Source organism: Oncorhynchus tshawytscha, linkage group LG18, assembly GCF_018296145.1.
Source record: "Oncorhynchus tshawytscha isolate Ot180627B linkage group LG18, Otsh_v2.0, whole genome shotgun sequence".
NCBI classification, from domain to species: Eukaryota; Metazoa; Chordata; class Actinopteri; order Salmoniformes; family Salmonidae; genus Oncorhynchus; species Oncorhynchus tshawytscha.
In genome coordinates this window covers 23,076,789-23,104,081 of record NC_056446.1, presented here as the reverse complement: position 1 = coordinate 23,104,081, position 27,293 = coordinate 23,076,789, and the positions used below count along the sequence as shown (strand labels likewise).

The window sequence follows — 27,293 nt, the reverse complement described above, 5'->3', positions numbered from 1 at the left end:
GCGGTAGTATCAGCGAATGAACACCCGAGACGACATCGATGGCGCAGCACGCTGCTGTCCTTCATTTTTTTGACGTTGCGCGCGGAATCCAGTGAACAGCTGAGTGGATAGCGTCACTTTACATACAAGCTGTATGTCTTTCGATATCTAGCTACCTCCAAAATTCGCTGATAAGCATTGCATAGCTAGCTACCAAAGTCACTTTTGTGGATATGTTTATTTAAAAACTTTGCCAGCTAATTTACCGACAGAGGTCTTCACAGGTAAGAATTCATTTGTTAGGAAACGTTAGCTAGTTAACGTTACCGGGTTGCTAGTTGGCTAGCTAATTCATAGAGAATGATAGAGGCCTCTAGTGGCCAAAATGCCATTTTAGTATTGGGGCAGCGCCTCCACCATTTTAATGTTGTCAACCGGGTGGGACTTCCAACTTCATTGGCTGATCCCTCCTGGTAACCCTTTTGGAGTCATGTCCAATCAGGTTCATCAGGAGGGTTCAGCCAATCGTGAGAATACAATAATCTACTTTAAATCTCACAAACACAAAGATCAGTCCTCTATCTATCTCTATGAGCTAATATTAGTAACTTACTAGCTAGCTAAGTGTAGCTAACGTTAGCTAGTTAGCAAAGAAGTTCTAGCTAGTTAACTGTTATATTTCTAACGATGGTTTTCTAATGTCTGTGTTATACAGGGTGTCTAAGAAGATGTCTAAGAGGAAGAGCAACTCAATTGGAGAGAGCCCACACAAGAGAGTCAGACCCACAGAGGTTCATGATGAAGATAATGAAGTGGGTCCCAGCCAACCCTCTGTGCCACTAGGATCGCATACGGTATCTAAGTTAGCTACTGTACATTTAATTGATTTGAGACCCTTATAAGAGTAGACTGGAGTTGTCACTGTCAGTCTAGTGTTGTGCTCCTGTGCGGTATCCAGATTGTTATACCTTCATACAGTGCCGTTCCTGTACCAAAACAAGGGGCGCTATTTCTTTCCTAATGTAAAAAAATTTTTTTTTAAACGAACAAATTTAGGCAGCAGGGATCTTGACCGTCTCAGCTGTAACAAAGAAACTTGACCTTGCCATCTAGCCACTTAGCTAACAAGTTAGCAAACTAAATGCATAGCTGCAGCCCTGATCTGGATAATTTATTTGGCACATTTTAGTTAACTTATAGTTTTTTATTTAACCTTTATTTAACTTTATTAGTTATAAGCAGTGGCGTTGCACGGTGCCCCAAACTAAAATACCACGGTACAGTGCATTCGGAAAGTATTTAGACCCCTTGACTGTACTTTGTTGTTGAAGCACCTTTGGCAGCGATTGCAGCCTCGAGTCTTCTTGGGTATGGCGCTGCAAGCTTGGCACACCTGTATTTAGGGAGTTTCTCCCATTCTTCTCTGCATATCCTCTCAAGCTCTGTCAGTTTGGATGGGGAGCGTCGCCGCAAAGCTATTTTCAGGTCTCCAGAGATGTTCGTTTGGGTTCAAGTCGGGACTCCGGCTGGGCCATTCAAGGACATTCAGAGACTTGTCCCGAAGCCACTCCTGTGTTGTTTTGGCTGTGTGCTTAGGGTCGTTTCTCCTGTTGGAAGGTGAACCTTCGCCCCAGTCTGAGGTCCTGAGCACTGTCAGATTTTCATCAAGGATCTCTCAGTACTTTGCTCCGTTCATCTTTGCCTCGATCTTGACTAGTCTCCCAGTCTCTGCCGCTGAAAAACATTCCCACAGCATGATGCTTCCACCACCATGCTTCACCATAGGGATGGAGCCAGGTTTCCTCCAGACGTGATGTTTGGCACTCAGGCCAAAGAGTTCAACTTGGTTTCATCAAACCAGTGAATCTTGTTTGTCATGGTCAGAAAGTCCTAGGTGCCTTTTGGCAAACTCTAAAGCTGGCTTTCATATGCCTTTTACTGGAGCTCTCTCATAGTGACCAGCGGGTTCTTGGTCACCTCCCTGACCAAGGCCCTTCTCCCCTGTTTGCTCAGTTTTGACAGGTGGCCAGCTCTATGAAGAGTCTTCTTGGTTCCAAACTTCTTCCATTTAAGAATGATGGTCACTGTGTTCTTGTGGACCTTCAATGCTGCAGAAATGTTTTGGTACCCTTCCTCAGATCTGTGCCTTGACACAATCCTGTCTCAGAGCTCTATGGACAATTCCTTTGACCTCATCGTTTGATTTCTGCTCTGACATGCACAGTCAACTGTGAGACCTTATATAGACAGGTGTGTGCCTTTCCAAATCATGTCCAACCAATTGAATTTACCACAGGTAGACTCCAATCAAGTTGTAGAAACATCTCAAGGATGATCAATGGAAACAGGATGCACCTGAGCTCAATTTCCAGTCTCATAGCAAGGGTTCTGAATACTTATGTAAATAAGGTATTTCTGGGTATTATTTTTAATAAATGTGCAATAATGACAAACTGTTTTTGCTTTTTCATTATGGGGTATTGTGTGTAGATTGAGGAATTGTTTTAATTTAATCCCTTTTAGAATAGGGCTGTAAACATAACAAAATGTTTAAAAATGGGAAGGGGTCAGAATACTTTCCGAATGCACTGTATATACTGTATACTGCCCAAGCCTAGTTGTAATTTATTGTTGTGATTTGAAATATGTCAGGCAAATTGAGCCTATTTCATTCTCAATTTGCCTGACATATTTCAGTCACAACAGCAGGAGTGACAACACTGACAGTCTGCAGAATCTGCTATTATATCTTTTATTAAAAGGGAAATAATCAATGACCTGATGTAACTGAAACACTACTGTGCCTCCATATTAAAACATTAGGATTTACTGTTACATCTTTGCTTTGTCTTGTTGCAGACTGTTGGAGAGGTGGGTATAGTGGAGAGCATCTCCCTGAAGAATTTTATGTGCCACTCTCTGCTGGGGCCATTTGCGTTTGGGTCCAATGTCAACTTTGTCGTCGGCAACAATGGAAGTGAGTTCCACCACTTATTCTTCCTGACTCTTTAAAAAAAACATTTTTTTTAATTTTTTCTCTCAAGATGGTTTAATTATTGACTGATTATAGATTGTTTGTATAGTGTCTCCACCTGTTACTCTTATCGCATGTTTTTTTCAGTATTAATCCAATGATGATGCTCTAAGATTTCAGTGCTGTGGTTCTGTGTCTGATATTGTGTTTCTAAATGACGGACAGGTGGAAAGAGTGCTGTCCTCACAGCTCTTATGGTGGGCCTGGGAGGGAAAGCTACAACCACAAACAGAGGGTCCTCCCTGAAGGGATTTGTGAAAGAAGGAGAGAGGTACTCGTGTTCCCTGATTGTATTTACACACTCCCTTGTCTTTGGGGACTATTTCTGCCTTGAAAGACCATGCTTCCAACAGACATCTGGAACCTTGGTCACTTACCTCGGGCAGTAAACCTTTGTAAATGGAGATTAGTGTTAACATACATCTGGCATCCTTGCAAGAGTAACTATTATTTCCCTTAGGAATTTCCATACAATAAAACGTGTCGCAAGAGATTCAAGAGTTTGTGACAAACCGTAAATGTCAGTGGCTACAGACTTCCCGCTCCCTAATGTGTTAACTATGCCATCTGCCCCATTTTAATAATGCATGTGAAAGTGCCACGTTTATCCTACTGTCATATTTGAGTAATATTGCAACCCTGTTTGTGTCCCTCTGCTCTCCCAGTTCAGCTGACGTCTCCATAACACTGCGTAACAAGGGCAGGGATGCCTACAAGCCAGAAGTGTTCGGCCAGGCTATCATAGTAGACCTCAAGATAACCCGTGAGGGCATGAGGACCTACAAGCTCAAGAGCAAAGCAGGTAATTAATGTAATAAGAATGTATGGATTAACACTCTGTGAATGGGCCCTTCATTCAAACACGCCTATGGATCTGAGATATGTGCCTGACACTTTAGTGCAAAACACCCTTTAAAATCAATCTACATAGTTTATTCTGGATCTTAACATTAGGCTATATTTCAAAAGGTGATTCACTGAGCAGTAGATGCAGTATGAGCACATAAGAATGTACTTTGTCTTGCAGGTCATCTTGTGTCTGCGAAGAAGGATGAACTTTTGGCCATTCTGGATCACTTTAACATCCAGGTACTTCAACTTCTGTTGACCACCTGCAAGACTGTATGAAAAGATTGGAAACACTGTTGCTGTGATAAATAACTATTGATTTATTTTGTATAATCATTATTTTCCAAAGGTGGATAACCCTGTATCTATGCTAACTCAAGAGATGAGCAAGCACTTTCTGCACTCCAAAGGAGAAGGGGATAAGTACAGAGTCAGTTTGATATACTTGAATATTTTCATTTATGAAATTCTGTATTTGGGGAGGACATGGTGTAAATGAAGGTAATAGCTTGCATCTTGCCAGCCTTGGTTGCAGGTATCAAATCTCTGTAACGTCTTATTTCTGCATTCTCAGGAAGTGGTTAAATGTCAGTCTGGTTTTCAGTGTCAAATAGCATGAGGGTGAAAGAGCTCAATGTAGGCCTACCTTTTAGGATTGTTCTTACCTTGTTAGTGACTAAGTGTTTTTTGTTTTTCTTCCTCAGTTCTTTATGAAAGCCACACAGCTTGAGCAGATGAAAGAGGATTACACCTATATCATAACGACTAAAAATGTCACTCTAGACACTGTGGAGAAACACGAGGAGGTACGAATCCACTTGGCATATGTGCGGTGTGTTATGATATCACCCATCCAAAGTCCCTTAAATGCTTTTATCCAATCAGCCATGCGGCATGTAGTCCCATAGTGGGTTTATTTTTTATTATTGAAAGATTACAGGGGCTTATAAAGCTAGAATTCAAGCTCTGATGTGCAAAGTCTTGTCCATGAACAACCAAGAGATCTTAATGGAGTTGTTATAAAGTAGCACTTTTTAAGTGTGAATCATTCTGTTTCAGTGTCTGGAGGGGTTAAAGAGGAAGTACCTGGAGAAAGAGGACCGGGTCAAAAGCCTGGCCTCGCTGGACGACATGCACAGTAAACTGGAGGAGCTGAAGAATCAGATGGCTTGGGCTCTGGTGAGGGGAAGCAGCATACCTTCAAAATATGAATCTAAAAGTGTATTTATATTATTTGTTTATTTATCAGGGGTCATGCACAACAGATACATTGTAGCAGATTTAGCTAACCAGCTAAATACATAATCTGATGTAAAATCTCTTTTGCTCTGTCCTGCGCCAGGTGTCTGAGATGGAGAAAGAGGTGAAGCCCATGAGAGAGAAGCTCCAATCAGAGGAGAGGTCCACCATCAAATACGACCAGAAAGTAGACGAGTGGAAGGTAACTAACATCACCCTCTTATTTTTACAGCCATAAGAATTTGGTGTGTGTTTCCTTCACATTCAGGAAAAATGCAGCTATTACTTAAGTTCAAAGTGACTATTTCCCCTTGCTTGTTATTGCTGACGATTGTTCTTTATGACCTCACTTCCTGTCCAGGCCAAGGTGGTGGAGGCGGAGAAGAAGTACAAGGGTATCCGGGAGCAACTGGAGGCCATCACTGTGAGGGTGCAGCAGCTTGAGCCACAGAGTGCTGAGCTGAAGAACGAGGCTCAGAGCAGAAGCAAGGCCTTCAACACAGCCCAGGTGAGAGAACAGTGATGAGTGTTACTATACCCCTGAGTCTTCTAAATACCAGGGGTTTAGCAAGTGACAGAGATAAGGCTTAATATCATTAACCATTACATCTCCATAATCATAACTGCAGCACAATGGAAAAACTAGAGCTTCCAGCTCAGATCTCAACGCTAACTATATATGTGAGAGCTCGATAACGAGGAGCTCTTTTCTAGTTCACTAGTTGTTGATTAATCTTAGTGGTGTCTCTCTTACAGGCCAGTGTACACAGATTCAAGACCAACCTGAGAGACCTGGAGAAGGACAAGGATCAGCTCTCCAGGAGAATTAATGAACTCAAGTTGAGGTAGTGCCTCGGATCCTTTCCTACCTCTTTTTCAGTTTCAAGATACAGCTTTTATTGTCATGGGAAAAGTCATTGAATGTTTACCACAGACAAACGGGATTTCTTTCCCTTTTTTCTCCTTTCTGCCTCCCACAGTATCAGCCAGACGTCTGGTGCGGAGACCCAGGTGCGTGTTGAGCGCATGGAGAAGCTGCAGACAGACCTGGACACTCTGAACTTCCAGGACTCTACCCTAGGTCAGCAGATGGAACAGTTCCAGCAGGCTGTGTCCCGGGCCAAGGACGAGCTGGAAAAGATGATGTAGGCACTGGAAACTCCATTATATACAGGCCTGTATATAAGACTTGGCTGTACAACGTACACACACACACACTAGTGTCATCATAGGAGTCTGGAGCCATGCCACATGGTTAACAGGGCTTATGAAATACTCTCAGGGTGTTGTCTAATGTAAACGTTATGTGACAGCCATATCAGAAGTAGGAATATTATTTTGTATTTATACAGTTGAAGTCGGAAGTTTACATGCACTTGGGTTGGAGTCATTAAAACTCGTTTTTCAACCACTCCACAAATGTCTTGTTAACAAACTATAGTTTTGGCAAGTTGGTTAGGACATCTACTTTGTGCATGACACAAGTAATTTTTCCAACAATTGTTTACAGACAGATTATTTCACTTATAATTCACTATATCACAATTCCAGTGGGTCAGAAGTTTACATACACTAAGTTGACTGTGTCTTTAAACAGCTTGGAAAATTCCAGAAAATTATGTCATGGCTTTAGAAGCTTCTGACATAATTTGAATCATTTGGAGGTGAACCTGTGGATGTATTTCAAGGCCTACCTTCAAAATCATTGGGAACATGGGAAAATCAAAAGAAATCAGCCAAGACCTCAGGAAAAACAATTGTAGACCTCCACAGGTCTGGTTCATCCTTGGGAGCAATTTCCAAATGCCTGAAGGTACCACGTTCATCTGTACTAACAATAGTACACAAGTATAAACACCATGGGACTACACAGCCGTCATATCGCTCAGAAAGGAGATGCGTTCTGTCTCCTAGAGATGAACGTACTTTGGTGCGAAAAGTGCAAATCAATCCCAGAACAACAGCAAAGGACCTTGTGAAGATGCTGGGGGAAACGGGTACAAAGTATCTATATCCACAGTAAAACGAGTTCTATATTGACATAACCTGAAAGGCCGCTCAGCAAGGAAGAAGCAACTGCTCCAAAACCGCCATAAGGAAAGCCAGACTACGGTTTGCAAATCAAATCAAAAATCTATTTTATTTGTCACATGCGCCGAATACAACAGGTGTAGGTAGACCTTACAGTGAAATGCTTACTTACAGGCTCTAACCAATAGTGCAAAAAAGGTATTAGGTGAACAATGGGTAAGTAAAGAAATAAAACAACGGTAAAAAGACAGGCTATATACAATAGCGAGGCTATAAAAGTAGCAAGGCTACATACAGGCACCGGTTAGTCAGGCTGAGGTAGTATGTACATGTAGGAATGGTTAAAGTGACTATGCATGTATGATGAACAGAGAGTAGCAGTAGCGTAAAAGAGGGGTTGCCGGGTGGCGGGACACAATTCAGATGTCCCGGTTAGCCAATGTGCGGGAGCACTGGTTGGTCGGCCCAAATGAGGTAGTATGTACATGAATGTATAGTTAAAGTGACTTTGCATATATGATAAACAGAGTAGCAGCAGCATAAAAGGGGGGATTGGTTGGAGGGAGCACACAATGTAAATAGTCCGGGTAGCCATTTTATTACCTGTTCAGGAGTCTTATGGCTTGGAGGTAAAAACTATTGAGTAGCCTTTTTGTCCTAGACTTGGCACTCCGGTACCACTTGCCATGCGGTAGTAGAGAGAACAGTCTGTGACTGGGGTGGCTGTGGCCTTCCTCTGAGGTCCTGGATGGCTGGCAGCTTAGCCCCAGTGATGTACTGGGCCGTACGCACTACCCTCTGTAGTGCCTTGCGATCAGGGGCCGAGCAATTGCCGTACCAGGCAGTGACGCAACCAGTCAGAATGCTCTTGATGTTGCAGCTGTTGAAACATGTGAGGATCTCAGGACCCATGCCAAATCTTTTTAATTTCCTGAGGGGGAATAGGCTTTGTCGTGCCCTCTTCACGACTGTCTTGGCGTGTTTGGACCATTCTAGTTTGTTGTTGATGTGGACACCAAGGAACTTGAAGCTCTCAACCTGCTCCACTACAGCCCCGCCGATGAGAATGGGGGCGTGCTCGGTCCTCCTTTTCCTGTAGTCCACAATCATCTCCTTAATCTTGGTTACTTTGAGGGATAGGTTGTTATTCTGGCACCACCCGGCCAGGTCTCTGACCTCCCTATAGGCTGTCTCGTCGTTGTCGGTGATCAGGCCTACCACTGTTGTGTCATCTGCAAACTTAATGATGGTGTTGGAGTCGTGCCTGGCCATGCAGTCGTGGGTGAACAGGGAGTACTGGAGGGGGCTGTACACGCACTCCTGGGGAGCTCTAGTTTTGAGGATCAGCATGGCAGATGTGTTCCTACCTACCCTCACCACCTGTGGGTGGCCCGCCAGGAAGTCTAGGATCTAGTTACAGAGGGAAGTGTTTAGTCCCAGGAGTGGGTCTAGGGTTTCTGGGATAATGGTGTTGATGTGAGCCATTACCAACCTTTCAAAGCACTTCATGGCTTCGGACGTGAGTGCTACGGGTCGGTAGTCATTTAGGCAGGTTGCTGTTAGGGTTTGTTTCTTTTGTATCATCATTGGTGAAATTAGCATTATGCCGATATATTTAATTAAATCGTTCAAAACCCTTTATTAATGCAATTGCAGACAGAAGTTGACAATCAGGAACATAGCACGCATGTTTCCGAGTAAGTTCTGCATCAAACAAACGGTCTCAAGTTGTTTTATTAAACCGAAGTCCCGCCTTAGTGATGTCACTGACTATGTCATTACCTTTTTACTCCTGAGACCAAAACCCTGCATCCATAGCTATACAAACATAGTTTCAGTGTTTATCTAAAAGCTAGGCAATAAGTGTCCCCTCTCTAAAGTTGATTTATTGTGGAATGTCTAACTAGTCTCTTATCTCCCACACTCCCCTGCAGAGTTTTGTCTCAGTCACACAGACAGAGAGACTGAGAACAACTGTGGAAAATTTCTCTTAACTATATAATGAATATATATATTTTTAATCTATAGTCTAGGACCCTATAAATGTAAGGAGGGAGGGGTCTTATAACCCCTCCCCTTCTATTCATATAACATAAGCATAATCAATTATTCTAATACATCAAACATCTGTACAGGCCCAAATCATGACAGCTAGGTGAATCCTGACATTGCCTTTGTGTTCTTAGGCACAGGGACTATGGTGGTCTGCTTGAAACATGTTGATATTACAGACTCAATCAGGGACATGTTGAAAATGTCAGTGAAGACACCTGCCAGTTGGTCAGCACATACAACTGCATATGGGGACAAAGATTGTACTTTTTGGAGAAGTGTCCTCTGGTCTGATGAAACAAAAATAGAACTGTTTGGCCATAATGACCATTGTTATGAACACCATCCCAACTGTGAAGCACGGTGGTGGCAGCATCATGTTGTGGGGGTGCTTTGCTGCAGGAGGTACTGGTGCACTTCACAAAATAGATGGCATCATGAGGTAGGAAAATTATGTGGATATAGTGAAGCAAAATCTCAAGACCTCAATCAGCAAGTTAAAGCTTGGTTGCAAATGGGTCTTCCAAATAGACAATGACACAAAGCATACTTCCAAAGCTGTGGCAAAATGGCTTAAGTCAACAAAGTCAAGTTATTGGAGTGGCCATCACAAAGCCCTGACCTCAAGCCTATTGACAATTTGTGGGCAGAACTGAAAAAGTGTGTGCGAGCAAGGAGGCCTACAAACCTGACTCAGTTACACCAGCTCTGTCAGGAGGAATGGGCCAAAATTCACCCAACTTATTGTGGGAAGCTTGTGGAAGGCTTCCCAAAATTTTTGACCCAAGTTAAACAATTTAAAGGCAATGCTACCAAATACTAATTGAGTGTATTTAAACTTCTGACCCACTGGGAATGTGATGAAAGAAATAAAAGCTGAAATAAATTATTTTCTACATTGTAGAATAATAGTGAAGACATCAAGACTATGAAACAACAGATATGGGATCATGTAGTAACCACAAAAGTGTTAAACAAATCAAAATATATTTTATATTGGATATTCTTCAAAGTAGCCACCCTTTGCCTTAATGAAAGCTTTGCACACTCTTGGCATTCTCTCAACCAGCTTCATGAGGAATGCTTTTCCAACAGTCTTGAAGGAGTGCTGAGCACTTGTTGGCTGCTTTTCTTTCACTCTGCGGTCCAACTCATCCCAAACCATCTCAATTGGTTTGAGGTCAGGTGATTGTGGAGGCCAGGTCATCTGATGCAGCTCTACATCACTCTCCTTGGTCAAATAGCCCTTACACAGACTGGAGGTGTGTTTGGGGTCATTGTCCTGTTGAAAAACAAATGATTGTCCCACTAAGCGCAAACCATATGGGATGGCGTATCGCTGCAGAATGCTGTGGTGGCCATGTTGGTGTGCCATGAACTCAAAATAAATGACAGACAGTGGCACCAGCAAAGCACCATCACACCTCCATGCTTCATGGTGGGAACCACACATGCAGAGATCATCCGTTCACCTACTCTGCGTCTCACAAAAACACGGCAGTTGGAACCAAAAATCTCACATTTGGACTCATCAGACCAAATGACAGATTTCCACCGGTCTAATGTCCATTGCTCGTGTTTCTTGGCCCAAGCAAGTCTCTTCTTCTTATTGGTTTCCTTTAGTGGTGGTTTCTTTGCAGCAATTCAACCATAAAGGCCTGGTTCACGCAGTCTCCTCTGAACAGTTGATGTTGAGATGTGTCTGTTTCTTGAACTCTGAAGTATTTATTTGGGCTGCAATTTCTGAGGCTGGTAACTAATGAACTTATCCTCTGCAGCAGAGGTAACTCTGGGTCTTCCTTTCCTGTGGTGGTCCTCATGAGAGCCAGTTTCATCATAGCGCTTGATGGTTTTGTGACTGCACTTGAAGAAACGTTCAAAGTTCTTAAAATGTTCCTAATTGACTGACCTTCATGTCTTAAAGTAATGATGGACTGTTGTTTCTCTTTGCTTATTTGTGCTGTAATATGGATTTAGTCCTATTTGGTAAAAGACCATCTTCTGTATACCACCCCTACCTTGTCACAACACAACTGATTGGCTCAAACGCATTAAAAAGGAAATAATTTCCACAATTGAACTTTTAACAAGGCACACCTGTTAATTGAAATGCATTCCAGGTGAAATATAAGATTCAATTTTATTTTATTTTTACACTTTTTTTGTTGTTGTTACTATATGATTCCATATGTGTTATTTCATAGTTTTGATGTCGGTTGCTGGACAGAATCCCCTAACTGACAAGGTAAAATTTGTCGTTCTGCCCCTGAGCAAAGCATTTAACCCACTGTTCCCCGGGAGCCGAAGACGTGGATGTCGATTTAAGGAAGCCCTCTGCACCGCTCTGATTCAGAGGGGTTGGGTTAATTGTGGAAGACATTTCTACGATGTAGAAAATAGTCAAAATAAATGTAAAAAATTGTGTGTGTGTATGTATACATACATACATACATACACATGTATGTATGTATGTATGTATGTATGTATGTATGTATGTATGTATAACCCTGTGTGTGTGTGTTTGTCTCTGTTTCTCAGACGAGAGGAGGAGGATCTGAAGAGGTCTATGGAGGCCATCAGGAGGAAGTTGCAGACCATGGAGGGCAGCCGCTCCGACCGCCTGCGCCGCTTCGGGGAGAAGATGCCCGCGCTGCTCGCCGCCATCGAGGACGCCGACAGGAAGGGCCAGTTCAGGAAGAAACCAGTGGGGCCGCTGGGTAAGACGTGTGTGTGTGTGTGTGTGTGTGTATTTCCATGCAAGCAAAAACTCTTATCTTATGCTTCATTATCCTTTCTGGATGTTATGCTTATATGTGTAACCTTGTCATTGGTTAAAATAAAGCTCTTTCCAATGTCCTCTCTCTCCCGATGTGCCCCATGCAGGGTACTGTATCCGTCTGAAGGACCATGAGCAGGCCCTGGCCGTGGAGAAATGTCTTGGAAGCCTGATGGTGGCCTTCACCTGTGACAACCACGAGGACGAGAAGTTGCTGCAGGGCCTCATGAGAGGGTACTACCAGGGGGGTAGGAGACCCCAGATCATCACCTGCCAGTTCTTCAACAGGGTCCATGACACCAGTAGGCGGTATGGCTGTTGGCTACCTACCACACCTGGTTTCAGGCTAGCTAGGCTTATTTGTACCTCTAAAGGTTCATTTTGTTCTCTGTAACCACCATGTTTTCTGTGTGTGTGTGTGTGTGTGTGTGTGTGTGTGTGTGTGTGTGTGTGTGTGTGTCAGGGCTGTGAACCACCCTGACTACCCGTCAGTCCTACAGTCTCTGGAGATCGAGGACCCAGTGGTTGCCAACTGCCTCATCGACCAGAGGGGCATAGAGACCATTCTGCTCATCAAGGTAGGGCCATGGAATCTACTGCCACCATAGTTAGTTCACTCAAATATCATGATGTCACCTTGGATTGCCCAGTAGTGACTGCAATTATGATTTTGTTTTCAGTGTCGCCCTCTTTAAGGGAGAGTTCACTCTTTTAAAGTTTGAGCCGATAATAAGCTAAAACTTTAAATACTTGAACTATCCCCATGTAACAACTGATTTGCATGCTAAAAACAACATGAATGAACTTCAAGCCACTTCCTGTAGAAAACAGTAGCCTTTAGGACAGAAGAACCATTTCTGTGGTTCTAACCCCTCTGTCTGTACCATGTAGAGTCCTGCAGAGGCCCGCAGAGTGATGCAGGGCAGGCAGCCCCCTAGAAACTGCTACCAGGCTTTCACCAAGGAGGGAGACCAGTGCTACAACAACCGCTACTACTCCAACGACCAGAGGAGGTGTGACTACCTTAGCAGAGACGTAGAGGAGGAGATCAGGTAATGTGTGTGTGAGACGTCCATTTGTTTTGAAAAGGTTTCTGCTGCTCTGTTTTTCTGACTCAATTTAATTCAGTGGTTTACCCTTCTCTCAATATCTCCATGTATCTCACTCAGGCAGTTGCAGGAAGAGATGCGGAACAAGGAGGCCCACTTGGATCGGTTCAGCCAGCAGAAGCAGAGGGTGGAGGAGGACATCAGGAACAACAACAGTCTCCTGAAGAGGGCCTACGACGACAGGAAGAGGGCCAAGGTAAAACACACGCACTTCTTAAGATATTAGTATCTTGCTCAAGCTGGCCTTTGTGACAAAACAGCATCTCTCTCCAGAGCCATACCATGGATCCAACTAGAAATTATTTTGGAGAGCACAATGGTTCACCTCTGATTAGTCTAGATGTCGAGTTACTAGGTCACAACTCTCCTCTCCCCTTCTGCTCTCCTCCAGGATAAGTTCAGGAGGCTGCAGCAGGAGATCAGTGACCTGCAGAACGTGGAGGAACCCCAGTCTGAGGACCTCAAGCCTCTGGTGGGTACACACATCTAGGCACAGGGACAATATTTTAACATTTAGTTTTAGCTAATGTCGTTCATGAACATCTCGTTCCCTTGTTCTCTCTTTCGCATTCCAACTGATATGATATACACAAACTGATGCACTCACCTTCCACGACACACACACACTCTGGCCTTCAGGAGGAGGAGCTGGAGGAGATCAACAATAAGATTTCAGCAGGTCGTGCGGAGAGCGAGGAGGCCCGTAGAAAGATGGCCCAGCTGAAGGCTTCCTGGGAGGAGGTGGAGCAGAGGTACCGCCAGCACAAAGACTCCATCAGCACTGTGGCCGAGGAGGCCGAACCCATCAAGGTCAGTCACATCAATATGGACTTCAATTTCTATTAACATGGAGGGAAGTTTGGTGTGCAAACCAGGAATGAACCAGGAGAGTGAAAAGGACTTAGTGATAACCCATGTCCTCATTTTGTTCCATACAGGGTCTCCATAGACATAATCAATCACACACAGATTAAACAGAAAAGGTAAAGCCAATAGATGGCGATACATCTCTCCTTCCCCCTTGTTTTCTCAGGAGGAGCTGAGTAAGAGCGACCAGGATGTGGAGAAGAGCAAGCACCATAAGAAACACTACGAGGACAAACGCAAGGTCCACATCAACACCATACAGGCCCTGAAGGCCAGCCTGGATCTCAAGGAGCAGGAGCTCACGGTACGTCTAGCTATAATCAGGGCCATCTTCTGTGTATGTTGTCCCTTGCTTCCTGTGTGTCCCTGCTTAATGTGTGTGTTCTTTGTCGTAACCCTCCTGTGTTCCAGGCTTCTGTAGTGAAGGCCACAGAGATCTGTCCAGAGCGGTCCGAGGTGCGCCGGACAGCCAGGAGTCTGGACAGCGAGATCAGCCGTCTGAAGCTGAAGATCAGCACCCAGCAGGACCAGCAGGGCGACCGCGAAGAGGTCATCAGGTAACCTCCACCACCCCTAACCTCTGACTCTTCACCCCACACAAACGTTTAAGGGATGTTTCACTCAAAATACAACCATTTTTTTTTTTTTTTCCACTTGCCTTGGTTTTAGTTGATTCCCTAAGAGTTCTTGGATGTATAATTTGGTTACTTTGGTATTGTTATATATAGTTATATAGTATGTTATATAGTATGTTTTGACAGTATTTCCATATAATAGGGCTGTCCATATGAAAATGACTAATGGGTAAACTAAGGGCAGAAGGTAAATGTTGCTTGCCTTCCTCCCTCTTCTCCCATCTAGGCAATACCAAGAGGCCCTTGTGAACTACAGTAACATTAACCAGCAGGTGAAGTGCCTCAAGCGCTTCATCCAGGTCCTGTGTAAGATCATGGACGATAGACACCGAGTCTACACAGAGCTGAGGAGGTAGCTGGATCCTCCATTTACTTCCTGTCTGTCAATAGAATATCAGCTCTGTTATTTGACACCACTCACTGTCTCATAAGAGATTACAGAACAGCTGGATGGTACTGCTAGCATCAACGGCTGTTATAGAGCTATGCAAAATAGTTATTGAATGACTGAAGGGAGGCCATCTCAATCTATCGATGTGGTGTTAGATTTAGCGGAAAAGCAAAGCTATGGATTTGTTTTTAAATAGTTTTCCTTCCCACTATGTATCTCTTTTTAGGTTTCTCTCAGTGCGTTGCAAGATGTACTTTGACTCCATGCTGTCACAGAGAGGCTATATAGGGAAGATGATGTTCGAGCACAAGAACGAAACCCTATCCATCTCGGTAAGAATACACTACGGTTTTAATGCACAGAAATACCTTTTCACATGTACCCTTCTTGAATGCAAAAGCAGTTATAGGTTATAAAAAAACTATGTATGCCTAATAATCAAGTTACCCTCATTCCCCTGCTCCACCCCCCTTTCCCATTTGTCAATGTCTTTCTTTTACTCTTCTCTTTCTGCATCCTTCTTTGTCTCTACCCATCTTCTCCCTCATCTTCCCTCCCTCTCTCAGGTCCAGCCAGGTGTGGGGGATAAGGCTGCTCTGAGTGACATGCGCTCTCTGTCTGGAGGAGAGCGCTCGTTCTCCACTGTCTGTTTCGTTCTCTCTCTCTGGGCCATCGCTGAGGCCCCCTTCCGCGCCCTCGATGAGTTTGACGTCTACATGGTAATGCCGCCATATCAGAAGGATGGATGAATGACTTAACCATTTTAAAATGCATATTAAAGGGATACTTCAGGATTTAGGCCATTAAGCATTTATTCCTACTGTTAGGTTCTAAGCAAAGTCTAAACTCAAACAGACAACTAGGAAAAGCTCAAACCAAGTTTATTCAACCCACTGAGTTCTTCATCTGCAAAACACAACATACAAGTCACACAAGTATATATTTATAACTGTTGACTAGAAGTCACCTCCTTGTATGTCTAAGATAAGCAATTCATCCCTGTTCCTTCGGGGTGATCTCTGGGCCCCCTCCCAGAGGTTTCTTCTCTCTTCAACTGTTGACCTTATCTCGAGTTGAGTTCCACATCCCTCCTTGACTTAGTTCTACAGCAGCCTGCCTGTATTATCAGGAACTGAGGCTAGACTGATGCTCATTATTAATATTCAGCAACATGTTTGAACAGAGAAACTTTCTCTCCTTCCCTTTGTCTCACTCAGTAACTTTCCATACACACAGTACCTATTCACCTTTCATTGACCCCTTACATATACATGTTAAGTGATCAGTCCGTTCTAATATAGTGACAGGAATAAGTATATTTCAAGATAGAATCCAACACTACTTACCCAAAGTCAGACAAACTGCTGGATACCATTTTTATGTCCCTGCGTGCAGTTTGAAGGAAGTTGAAGGTAGCATATCGTTAGCATAAAAATGGTATTCATATGTTTGTCTGACTCTGGGTAAGTAGAAAAAAAGGCTTGCCGGCAATTGCCTGAATCCCGAAGTATCCCTTTGAGTTGCTTCAGTCAATTAAATACATTTCAAATATTAACTTTTAATCTAAGCTCAGGTGTCTTCTGTAGCCTACACTGTGAGGACGGCTAAGATTGACACATTGTTCTTCATATTTTTGCTCTGTTATTTCAGTCAATCGTTCTGTTGAGACACTGTCTGTCAGTAAATGTAACTGTCTTTTTAGGACATGGTGAACCGAAGGATATCCATGGACATGATGTTGAAAATCGCTTCTAGCCAACGTTACCGACAGTTCATATTCCTCACCCCACAGAGCATGAGGTATTGTAGCCTTCCATCACCCTCCTGTGTACTAACATTAAGCATCTCTGTTCTATTTTATAAACGGGGTGGTTTGAGCCCTGAATGCTTATTGGCTGACAGCCGTGGTATTTCAGACCGTATACCACAGGTATGACTAAACATTTATTTTTACTGCTCTAATTATGTTGGTAACAAGTTTATAATAGCAATAACGCACCTCAGGGGTTTGTAGAATATTGCCAATATACCACATCTAAGGGCTGTATCCGGGCACTCCGCGTTGAGTCGTGCATAAGAACAGCCCTTTGCATTGGTATATTGGCCATGTACCACACCCCCCTGGGCCTTATTGCTTAATCTATATCATGGCTTTGCCTAATTCTCTCATATTCAGTTTATCAAAAATAGTGTACTTAAAATAAATGTCTTGGTTGGTGGTTGTGTTCCCTATAGCTCTCTCCCAGTCAACAACCTGATCCGGATCCTGCGGCTGAAAGACCCGGACCGTGGCCAGACGGCTCTTCCCTTTGGACAGAGGAATGAGGAAGAGGAAGAGGAGTGAGAAAGAGGTCAACCTGAGACTGTTTTACAAAGTCCTCACTAAATGATGTGTTTGTGATTCACATTTCTTTATAAGTTAAGTGTTTTGTTAAAATTCTAGACACAAAAATAATGACCTAGTTTGCATTTATTTATGTTGCTATTGCTAAAGTTAAAGTGTTGCAATGTTTTACCAAACACTATTTCTGTAAATGCTTTTTTCTTTTCTAACTTCTAACTTTGTACCGACTTAATTTTGTTACGAGGAATAGCACCTTTTGATACCCTTTGTATGGCAAGACAGAGATTTGAGAAGTCTTTAATTAGCTTTTCCAGTGATTTAACAGAAGCTCAACCTGTTATATTTGTGCAGATTTTATTGTTAGAACAATTGTCATGTTTGCTAAATTGTTTCAGTCGATCGTTCTGTTTCTGCTGACAATTTAACAAAATAAAATGATACTTTTGTTAGGATTTGAAATGACCTTTTCATTGTCTAGATAAGTTTGATACATTTTATACCCATTGCTTGACTGTACAATAATTGTCAGTACAGTTAAATTTACAAAACTAGTTTTGTACAGTTATGTTTTTAATGGTTAATCCTGAGTGTTTTAGATTCAAGGCAGATGTCAGTAATCAGTAGGATACCTCATCTCAAAGTGATAACTGCCCTTAACACAGGAAAATCTGAAATACAAGGCTGTTGGGGTAATTCCCTAGGGGTCATGGAAACGAGGCAGGGCCCGTACTTTGATGGGTGGGGCGACGAGGCCCAGGCCCCCACAGGTGGAGATGTCCACGTCGTCAGCAGTCATCCCGATGGGGGGAAGGAAGGAAAAACGCTGCATGAGGGAGGTGTAGAAGAGGAAGAGCTCCATGCGGGCCAGAGTCTCGCCTACACACACTCTACGACCTGGGAGGAGAGATGGGCGGAGCAATTGGAGGATGAGTGAGTAAACTCACTTTTGCTTGGGACAATTCTACTAGTAGTACACAATGCAATCCTAAGCTATAGAATTACTACAACTGGTGAACATAAGGATGATGTCTGTTAAGACAATCAACAGTCGTACATTCACAACCTGGCTCCTGTTACCTGCGGAGAAGGGCATGAAAGCCTCCCTCTTGACAAACTTGTCGTCGACGTTGAGAAAGTGGTGAGGGTAGAAATCATCCGGCTTCTCCCAGTGAGCCTTATCACGGTGCACTGACCTCAGCAGTGGGATAATGTAGGTCCCCTACACACATACAATAATTTGAATGTGCCATTGTCAAGGAAAGGATGTTTGGTGCCGTATGGGGGACAGGTAGTATATTTCACTTTACCATAACTGTCTTGCTTAACTGTCTGGTTATTGTTGATTCACTAAAAGGTGCAGGTCAGTGTCTGCTAGTTAGTTGTGAGTGGGCCTGCCTTAGGTATGAAGAAGCCTTTGAGGCTGACGTCGGCTGTGGTCTCGTGGGGCAGGCCCATGGGCAGGATGTCAGCGAACCTCTGGGTCTCGTGGATCACTGCGTCGGTGAAGGGCATCATCTGCCTGTGCTGGATCCTTGGCGTGGAACCACTAATCACCTTGTCTATCTCCTCATGGACCTTACCTGAGAGGACATAGGAAGTAGACTGAGTATAAGGAGGGCTTGTGAGATTTCACCTCTTTCTGTATTTTTATGCACCTTCTCTATTTGAAACATTTGCATGTCAATCCCAGTTTGTATGTTTGTTTCGTATTACACTTTATGCCGTGGAATGAGAAGGTGGTAGCCTATTTTTTACTTATTTTCCTCATTGATCCAAAATGGCTGGTGACATGTGGTTTCACTCACTCTGTATTTCAGGATACTTGATCATGATGACCAAGGCCCAGGCCAGGGTGCTGGAGGTGGTTTCCGTCCCAGCCACAAACATGTTGGTGACGGAACACAGGAGGTTCCACTCATGGAAGTGGGAAGAGGGATTATCCTTTTCCTAATAAATATATTTTAGTTGAGGAAAGGCATTAGGTATGGGACAAAACATGGGACCATTAGGAAGTGAGTTATGCTGTATTGTGGGAGTGGCGATTTCAAATCACTTTCAGGCTAATCTGTAGCACATCTCTATCCCCCCTCAAAAAGGGTTTCCAAGTGCAAAGAGGCATTTTGACCCATAGTTGGTGTGACTGACATTGAGGCCTGGGTTCACCTCCTGCTGCTTGTTGAGGAATGTGTCGATGTAGCTACGGGAGTCGTTCTCATCCAGGATCTGTCTGTGCTGGATGAAAATCTTCCTGAAGAAGGCCTTCAGGTTGTCCTGGTACGCCAGCACTCTGTGGTGAGGCCCTGGCAGCGGGTGGATCACTGGGTACATGTTATACAGCTGGAGAAACGAGCATGGGGGTTCATGTTTATATGTGAGAAATTCACTTCAGTTTTTTTACTTGTCAATGTTATGATTATAATGTGTATTGTGAGGGCATTTTCTGTTGAACCTTACTAATGCTTGTGTACTAAAATATCCATCTTTAAGCCTAGGCATTGGGCTTGAGATGGTTAAAGAAACTAACTCAGAAAAGAGGGTGTGTATTAGCAGAGAACTGTTCTAACTGTTCTGTGTGTGTAGTATGACCACATGATATCTGGGAGCTCAGCCAAGAGTTGACAAAAACAAATTGGTTCATCTTAGCTTAACTGGAGACAGGGCAAAGTGTTATATTCTGCACACCGGTGATGGAGCTACTGTTCTGTTTGGAGCCTGTTCTGGGTGAAAGGTTCTTGTTTTGTGTGTGTGGGGGTAGGACATACAGTGGGGCAAAAAAAGTATTTAGTCAGCCACCAATTGTGCAAGTTCTTCCACTTAAAAAGATGAGAGACGCCTGTAATTTTCATCATAGGTACACTTCAACTATGACAGACAAAATGAGAGAAAAAAATCCAGAAAATCACATTTGTAGGATTTTAATGAATTTATTTGCAAATTATGGTGGAAAAGAAGTATTTGGTCACCTACAAACAAGCAAGATTTCTGGCTCTCACAGACCTGTAACTTCTTCTTTAAGAGGCTCCTCTGTCCTCCACTCGTTACCTGTATTAATGGCACCTGTTTGAAGTTGTTATCAGTATAAAAGACACCTGTCCACAACCTCAAACAGTCACACTCCAAACTCCACTATGACCAAGACCAAAGAGCTGTCAAAGGACACCAGAAACAAAATTGTAGACCTGCACCAGGCTGGGAAGACTGAATCTGCAATAGGTAAGCAGCTTGGTTTGAAGAAATCAACTGTGAGAGCAATTATTAGGAAATGGAAGACATACAAGACCACTGATAATCTCCCTCGATCTGGTGCTCCACGCAAGATCTCACCCGTGGGGTCAAAATGATCCCAGAACCACACGGGGGGACCTAGTGAATGACCTGCAGAGAGCTGGGACCAAAGTAACAAAGCCTACCATCTGTAACACACTACGCCGCCAGGGACTCAAATCCTGCAGTGCCAGACGTGTCCCCCTGCTTAAGCCAGTACATGTCCAGGCCCGTCTGAAGTTTGCTAGAGAGCATTTGGATGATCCAGAAGAAGATTGGGAGAATGTCATATGGTCAGATGAAACCAAAATATAACTTTTTGGTAAAAACTCAACTTGTTGTGTTTGGAGGACAAAGAATGCTGAGTTGCATCCAAAGAACACCATACCTACTGTGAAGCATGGGGGTGAAAACATCATGCTTTGGGGCTGTTTTTCTGCAAAGGGACCAGGACGACTGATCAGTGTAAAGGAAAGAATGAATGGGGCCATGTATTGTGAGATTTTGAGTGAAAACCTCCTTCCATCAGCAAGGGCATTGAAGATGAAACGTGGCTGGGTCTTTCAGCATGACAATGATCCCAAACACACCGCCCGGGCAACGAAGGAATGGCTTCGTAAGAAGCATTTCAAGGTCCTGGAGTGGCCTAGCCAGTCTCCAGATCTCAAACCCATAGAAAATCTTTGGATGGAGTTGAAAGTCTGTGTTGCCCAGCAACAGCCCCAAAACATCACTGCTCTAAAGGAGATCTGCATGGAGGAATGGGCCAAAATACCAGCAACGGTGTGTGAAAACCTTGTGAAGACTTACAGAAAACGTTTGACCTCTGTCATTGCCAACAAAGGGTATATAACAAAGTATTGAGAAACTTTTGTTATTGACCAAATACTTATTTTCCACCATAATTTGCAAATAAATTCATTAAAAATCCTACAATGTGATTTTCTGGATTTTTTTTCTTCTCATTTTGTCTGTCATAGTTGAAGTGTACCTATGATGAAAATTACAGGCCTCTCATCTTTTTAAGTGGGAGAACTTGCACAATTGGTGGCTGACTAAATACTTTTTTGCCCCACTGTACATCATTTGGGAAAACATTCAAAGGCTCTTGCTTGCCAAACTTGGGGGAACCGTTGAGCTACTGTTAGAGGAAGTATGTCTGGAGTGACTTACTGTCACTTTGGCACCTACTGTACTGTCCTCACTCAGTTACGACAGACTGAAACAACCTTTTCATTATCATCTGTACCCTGTAACCCAGTTTCGTCTCTCCTTCTGTACACACATAAGATCACGTTTTTTTCAGAAGCTTGCATAAGATCGCTTGCCTATATAAGGCTTCTGTACTCTTTGTACAGCAGGCTCTCCATTTCACCTGCTTTCACGTGGGTGGTGCGACCAGCCTCATAATGTTTTTAATAAAAGTAATTCCTTGATTGATTGACTTTTCCTCTCATTATTAGTTAATGGGAGAATTTCCACCACAGTATCCAGCATTTTAATACCTCTGGAAAGGAACAACAAATATCCCAAATACTGTCATGTAGTATCATACCTGAATGAATGGTGAACTGGCCAGCCTGAAGCTTTCATAGTTCATTTCCAAGAGCTTAATAAAGATTGGGTCATCATACTCCATCCTGTGGCCCATGATCAGAGAGACGATGATGTTGGACGCTGCCGCGTTCAGAGGAATGGTGGTGTGGAAGCCGTCACCTGGCTCAGTCACAATAGTTTCATAAAAACACATGAATTAATGTCAATCAAATCAAAGTTAATTCATTCAATGATCTGCTGAATAGTTTTTTTTATTGTTCTATGTGTTGAATAATCTATGTATTTGTAGTTTTATCTTCAGATCCAATATGGCCTCACCGTTATGAGCTGCAAAGCTATTTACAAGGTTTTCTGACTCTTCGATGATTTTCTCCTCGATGTTCCTCTTTCCCATTCCCAAATCCCTGAGCACCGTCAGAGTGAACCTCCGAATGGTCCTCCAGGAGTCCCCATGGCCGAATATGATTCCTGTTTTGACGGGGAGAAAACATTGTCAGAATGTCACAGATTCTCTGTTATAAGGAATAATTGTAGGTACCTAAAGTATTCCTTTGCTTTTTTATGTGGACCTGTAGGTTTGCTGTGGGATGGATTTTACCCAGCAGTTATCCACTTAAAATGCCATGCCACTGCGTTAAGATAAAAGACATTGCTTGTGACTGTAAACTGCCATTGTGAACACTGAACAGTTGACATAAAAACATGACTGGGCCTAGAATCAAGACAGATAATGAATGTGGTTCTTGATCTATTAAAGAGATTTTGGTCAGTCGAGGTTGGCCTGTACCGTTTCCTCTGGTGATCTGTTTGAATAGTGGGATGTCTGGCCGCTCAGCAAATTGATCAGCCTGAGTGACCAAGGCCTCCTTCACCATCTCATAGCCACACAGAACCACGATCTTACGCAAGCCCATCTGAATGCTGAACACAGGTCCAAACTTGTCCTTCATCTGGGGAGAAGAGGGGGGTGAAGAGAGAGGGAACACAAATATCACAATGTCCCATGGGAAAGAGATATATCATTATAATGTGTTTCCTTTTTGTCCTACTATCTCTGTTAAAATGTAACAAACTCCTATTCGAGGCACGCAAGCAACAACATGTTCCAGTATGCACCAGTTCCGTGGAGATTTTGTACATCCTTAGAGACAAACATACAGTTAATAAGCTGCTCCATTCGGGATTGCCTAAACAGGAATTTAGTGACGGGAGTAGTGGAGAGTAAATTTAGGACAAAGATGGATAGATATGAAGTGATCAAGAACTCTTGAGAGTTCAAGCAAAGCACCTGGGTTAAATTGTTCCAACAACTGTTTACAGACAGATTATTTGATTTATCACTGTATCACAATTCCAGCGGGTCAGAGGTTTACCTACACTAAGTTGACTGTGCCTTTAAACAGCTTGGGAAATTCCAGAAAATGATGTCTTCTGACATAATTTGAGTCATTTGGAGGTGTACCTGTGAATGTATTTCAAGGCCTACCTTCTGTCTCCTAGAGAGTAACCTACTTAAATGCGAAAAGTGCAAGTCAATCCCAGAACAACAGCAAAGGACCTTGTGAAGATGCTAGAGGAAATAGTTACAAAAGTTTCTATATCCACAGTAAAAGAGTCCTATATCGACATAACCTGAAAGGCAGCTCAGCAAGGAAGAAGACACTGCTCTAAAACCGCCATAAAAAAGCCAGACTACGGTTTGCAACTGCACATGGGGACAAAGATCATACTTTTTGGAGAAATGTCCTCTTGTCTGATGAAACAAAAATAGAACTGTTTGGCCATAATGACCAATGTTATGTTTGGAGGAAAAAGGGGGAGGATGGGAAGCTGAAAAACACCATCCCAACTGTGAAGCACGGAAGTGGCAGCATCATATTGTGGGAGTGCTTTGCTGCAGGAGGGACTGGTGCACTTCACAAAATAGATGGCATCATGAGGTAGGAATTATGTTGATATATTGAAGCAACATCAGGAATTTAAAGCTTGGTCGCAAATGGGTCTTCTAAATGGACAATGACCCCAAGCATTCTTCCAAAGTTGTGGCAAAATGGTTTAAGGACAACAAAGTCAAGGTATTGGAGTGGCCATCACAAAGCCCTTACCTCAATCCTATATCGAATTTGTGGGCAGAACTGAAAAAGCTTGTGTGAGCAAGGAGGCCTACAAACCTGACTTGGTTACACCAGATCTGTCAGGAGGAACGGGCCAAAATTCACCCAACTTATTGTGGGAAGCTTGTGGAAGGCTGCCCAAAACATCTGACCCAAGTTAAACAATTTAAATGCAATTTTACCAAATACTAATTGAGTGTATGTAAACTTCTGACCCATTCTCTCTACTATTATTCTGACATTTCACGTTCTTAAAATAAAGTGGTGATCCTAACTGCCCTAAAACAGGGAATTTTTACTAGGATTAAATGTCAGGAAAACTGAGTTTAAATGTATTTGGCTAAGGTATATGTAAACCTCCGACTTCAACTGTACATGGGCTCGGGAAGAGGTGACTGCAGTTTTCAGAGGCTCCCGGGGGAACTCAGGTAACCTCTAGTTCTCTCGGCAACAGAGCCGCCAGCGACTTCCAGGATAACTCGGAGGCGAGGTGGAATCCTTGGACGAACGAGTGAAATCAAATCTCCTCTCCTTCCTTCATTCCCGTAATCGCCCATCGATCCAAATGGTCAAGGTGATGAGCGAGTCGTGCTGAAGCTGGAGTTACTTCCGGGAAGCCTCTCTTCCGGACAATGGAGCATCAAAAACATTCCTCACCTCTGCCACAAACTCCTCCAGACTGAAGCTAATGGCCGACTGTTGTTCCCACACTGCCGTAGCCCAGGCGAGAACCCACCCGGACATTAGCGTGGTGAGGTACGCTATCTTAGAGCGGTCCGAGGGGAAGGAGTAGGGCTGCAGCTGGATGACGAGGGAACACTGAGCGAAAAACGCCCGACAGGTGCCCGACTCTCCATCGAAGCGCAACGGGGGAGGTAAGCGGGGTGGCCGGGGAGGTGCCGCTGCTAACAGCTGGGCTACTGAAGGGCTAGGAGGTTACTGTCGTGGTAGGGTGCCTAACAGACAACCCACAGAATTGCTCCTGCTTGGTCGTAGCGTTCGGCCAAGGTCTGGAACCCTTCCATAAGACCATGAAGCAACTCCTCCTGCCTTCCAATGGTGGCTCCTTGGGAGGAGATGGCGTTGCGGAGCTTGTCCAAGTCTGCTGGGTCAGTCATGGCCAGATCGCATTTCAGGTATGACCCAGATGCAGACAGTGTCGAAGTAACAAAAGTTGATTTCTAATACAGGGGCAGGCAAACGACAGGTCAAAGGCCGGCAGGGGTCAATAATCCAGTGAGGTGAGGCAAGGTACAGAACGGCAGGCAGGCTCAGGGTCAGTGCAGGCAGAACGGTCAAAACCGGGAATGACTAGAAAACAGGAGCAAGAAACAGGCAGGAGGAGGGAAACAAACACTGGTAGGTTTCACAAACAAAACAAACTGGCAACAGACAAACATAGAACACAGGTAAAAATACACAGGGGATAATGGGGAAGATGGGCGACACCTGGAGGGTGGAGACAAGCACAAAGACAGGTGAAACAGATCAGGGTGTGACACTGATTGGGTCTTTGTAGAGGGGTTCTTACCTCCATCAAGGTCTGATAGGGTCTTTATAGAAGGGTTTGTACCTCCATCAAGGTCTGATAGGGTCTTTATAGAGGGGTTCTTACCTCCATCAAGGTCTGATAGGGTCTTTATAGAGGGGTTCTTACCTCCATCAAGGTCTGATAGGGTCTTTATAGAGGGGTTCTTACCTCCCTCAAGGTCTGATAGGGTCTTTATAGAAGGGTTTGTACCTCCATCAAGGTCTGATAGGGTCTTTATAGAGGGGTTCTTACCTCCCTCAAGGTCTGATAGGGTCTTTATAGAAGGGTTTGTACCTCCATCAAGGTCTGATAGGGTCTTTATAGAGGGGTTCTTACCTCCATCAAGGTCTGATAGGGTCTTTATAGAGGGGTTCTTACCTCCATCAAGGTCTGATAGGGTCTTTATAGAGGGGTTCTTACCTCCATCAAGGTCTGATAGGGTCTTTATAGAGGGGTTCTTACCTCCATCAAGGTCTGATAGGGTCTTTATAGAAGAGTTCTTACCTCCATCATGGTTTGGTAGGGTCTCTTCAGGTCCAGGTTGAAGGTGTTCCCCAGCAGCGGTAGACCTCTGGGGCCTGGAGGGAAATTCTTGGGGTTTGTGTTTCGATTGATGATGAAAATGAGGATGATTAAATTCAGGGTAATAAACATAACGGACATGCCACTTAACGGACATGCCACAAATAATTCTAGAACAGACATATTTTGTTTTTAATAGTTTTTTTCTGACTCAATTTGGGATGTCTTTGAAATAAATATTGTTAGAGGCCGTGGTTCATAGTCATTCCAGGAATGCTACTGTATCCGTCGTTCCTTTGAAACCTCCTGCCAAAACATAAAGAAGAGATTGCATTAAAATACTGGCCAGGGTAAAAGTTTCTCTCTATGGACAGTATTTGGAAGTAAGTCGATTGGGCCTCTCATGGAGAATGAGGACTGCTTTTCAGAAATTTACACAGCGCATAAAATGCCAACTTTGAGAATCTTTATTTCAAGTTATGATGTTTGTGTTTATATTAATTGTGTATGTTACAGATCAAATCCAGCAAATATTGATTTTTGCCACATGAAAATTGGCATAATACCCACGTCTGATACTGCTGTAGAAAAAATATCTAATAATTTATACACTGATTTATTTTGTTTATGTCTCACTGTTAAAGTGGACTTGTTTACTTGTATAAATCTTTCACGTAGTTCTCTTGAACGGACTATGGGCACATTAATGAAAAAACATTCACTCTCCATGAAAGAACTACACTACTTTTATTTGTCTGACATGTCCTTTCCCATGTTCATTCTGCAGTAGAAAACATTGAGGCTTAATAATTAAAGCAATTTGCAAGAATAAATATCCTACCTGAAATGAGAGTTGTTGTGTCCTCTGCCCTCTCCTTGCTCCTGAGGCTTCAGTTCACGGTTTTCCAGAACTGTATTGTTAGACTCGCTGACACCAGCTCTCAAATCCACAGCTGTGTAGTCATGTGGATCGCATGCCAACCAGGCTTTAATTATTCT

At 43.4% G+C, this 27,293-nt stretch overlaps 2 protein-coding genes across 3 annotated transcripts; one reads left to right on the top strand and one right to left on the bottom strand.

The window, feature by feature from the left end:
- The first annotated feature begins 108 nt into the window (after nucleotides 1-108).
- si:dkey-119f1.1 (Structural maintenance of chromosomes protein 6-like) lies at nucleotides 109-17,758 on the top strand. 2 transcript variants are annotated; one of them, XM_024378222.2, is made up of 27 exons: nucleotides 109-263; nucleotides 695-791; nucleotides 2,839-2,956; nucleotides 3,179-3,284; nucleotides 3,679-3,815; nucleotides 4,041-4,102; nucleotides 4,212-4,292; nucleotides 4,567-4,668; nucleotides 4,922-5,041; nucleotides 5,205-5,303; nucleotides 5,463-5,609; nucleotides 5,858-5,946; nucleotides 6,082-6,246; nucleotides 11,723-11,901; nucleotides 12,068-12,269; nucleotides 12,424-12,538; nucleotides 12,852-13,012; nucleotides 13,130-13,265; nucleotides 13,461-13,541; nucleotides 13,709-13,879; nucleotides 14,103-14,240; nucleotides 14,348-14,493; nucleotides 14,798-14,923; nucleotides 15,189-15,294; nucleotides 15,529-15,681; nucleotides 16,665-16,762; nucleotides 17,198-17,758. In XM_024378222.2, the coding sequence occupies exons 2-27, from the start codon at nucleotides 708-710 to the stop codon at nucleotides 17,304-17,306; spliced, it is 3,231 nt and encodes a 1,076-aa protein (XP_024233990.1). In that variant the 5' UTR covers nucleotides 109-263; nucleotides 695-707; the 3' UTR covers nucleotides 17,307-17,758. The 2 variants fall into 2 exon arrangements, with proteins under 2 accessions (XP_024233990.1, XP_024233989.1); XM_024378221.2 differs by having other exon boundaries at nucleotides 695-833.
- On the bottom strand, nucleotides 17,644-27,293 carry LOC112217732 (cytochrome P450 2K6-like). The gene is made up of 10 exons (XM_024378224.2): nucleotides 27,136-27,293; nucleotides 26,277-26,600; nucleotides 22,915-23,077; nucleotides 22,446-22,595; nucleotides 22,126-22,286; nucleotides 19,452-19,643; nucleotides 19,112-19,253; nucleotides 18,702-18,886; nucleotides 18,384-18,525; nucleotides 17,644-18,200 (listed from the first exon to the last, which is right to left on the bottom strand). The coding sequence occupies exons 2-10, from the start codon at nucleotides 26,475-26,477 to the stop codon at nucleotides 18,004-18,006; spliced, it is 1,533 nt and encodes a 510-aa protein (XP_024233992.2). The 5' UTR covers nucleotides 26,478-26,600; nucleotides 27,136-27,293; the 3' UTR covers nucleotides 17,644-18,003.

Bases quoted from the DNA above. Each gene is read 5' to 3' on its own strand.
- si:dkey-119f1.1 (XM_024378221.2), top strand. From the start codon at position 708: ATGTCTAAGAGGAAGAGCAACTCAATTGGAGAGAGCCCACACAAGAGA. The intron at 5,042-5,204 runs GTGAGGGGAAGC...GTCCTGCGCCAG, and splicing joins ATCAGATGGCTTGGGCTCTG to GTGTCTGAGATGGAGAAAGA. The intron at 14,241-14,347 runs GTACGTCTAGCT...CCTGTGTTCCAG, and splicing joins TCAAGGAGCAGGAGCTCACG to GCTTCTGTAGTGAAGGCCAC.
- LOC112217732 (XM_024378224.2), bottom strand. From the start codon at position 26,477: ATGTCTGTTCTAGAATTATTTGTGGCATGTCCGTTAAGTGGCATGTCC. The intron at 22,596-22,914 runs GTACAGGCCAAC...CCGTCAAAACAG, and splicing joins ACAGATCACCAGAGGAAACG to GAATCATATTCGGCCATGGG. The intron at 19,644-22,125 runs GTATGATACTAC...TCGTTTCTCCAG, and splicing joins CCAGTTCACCATTCATTCAG to CTGTATAACATGTACCCAGT.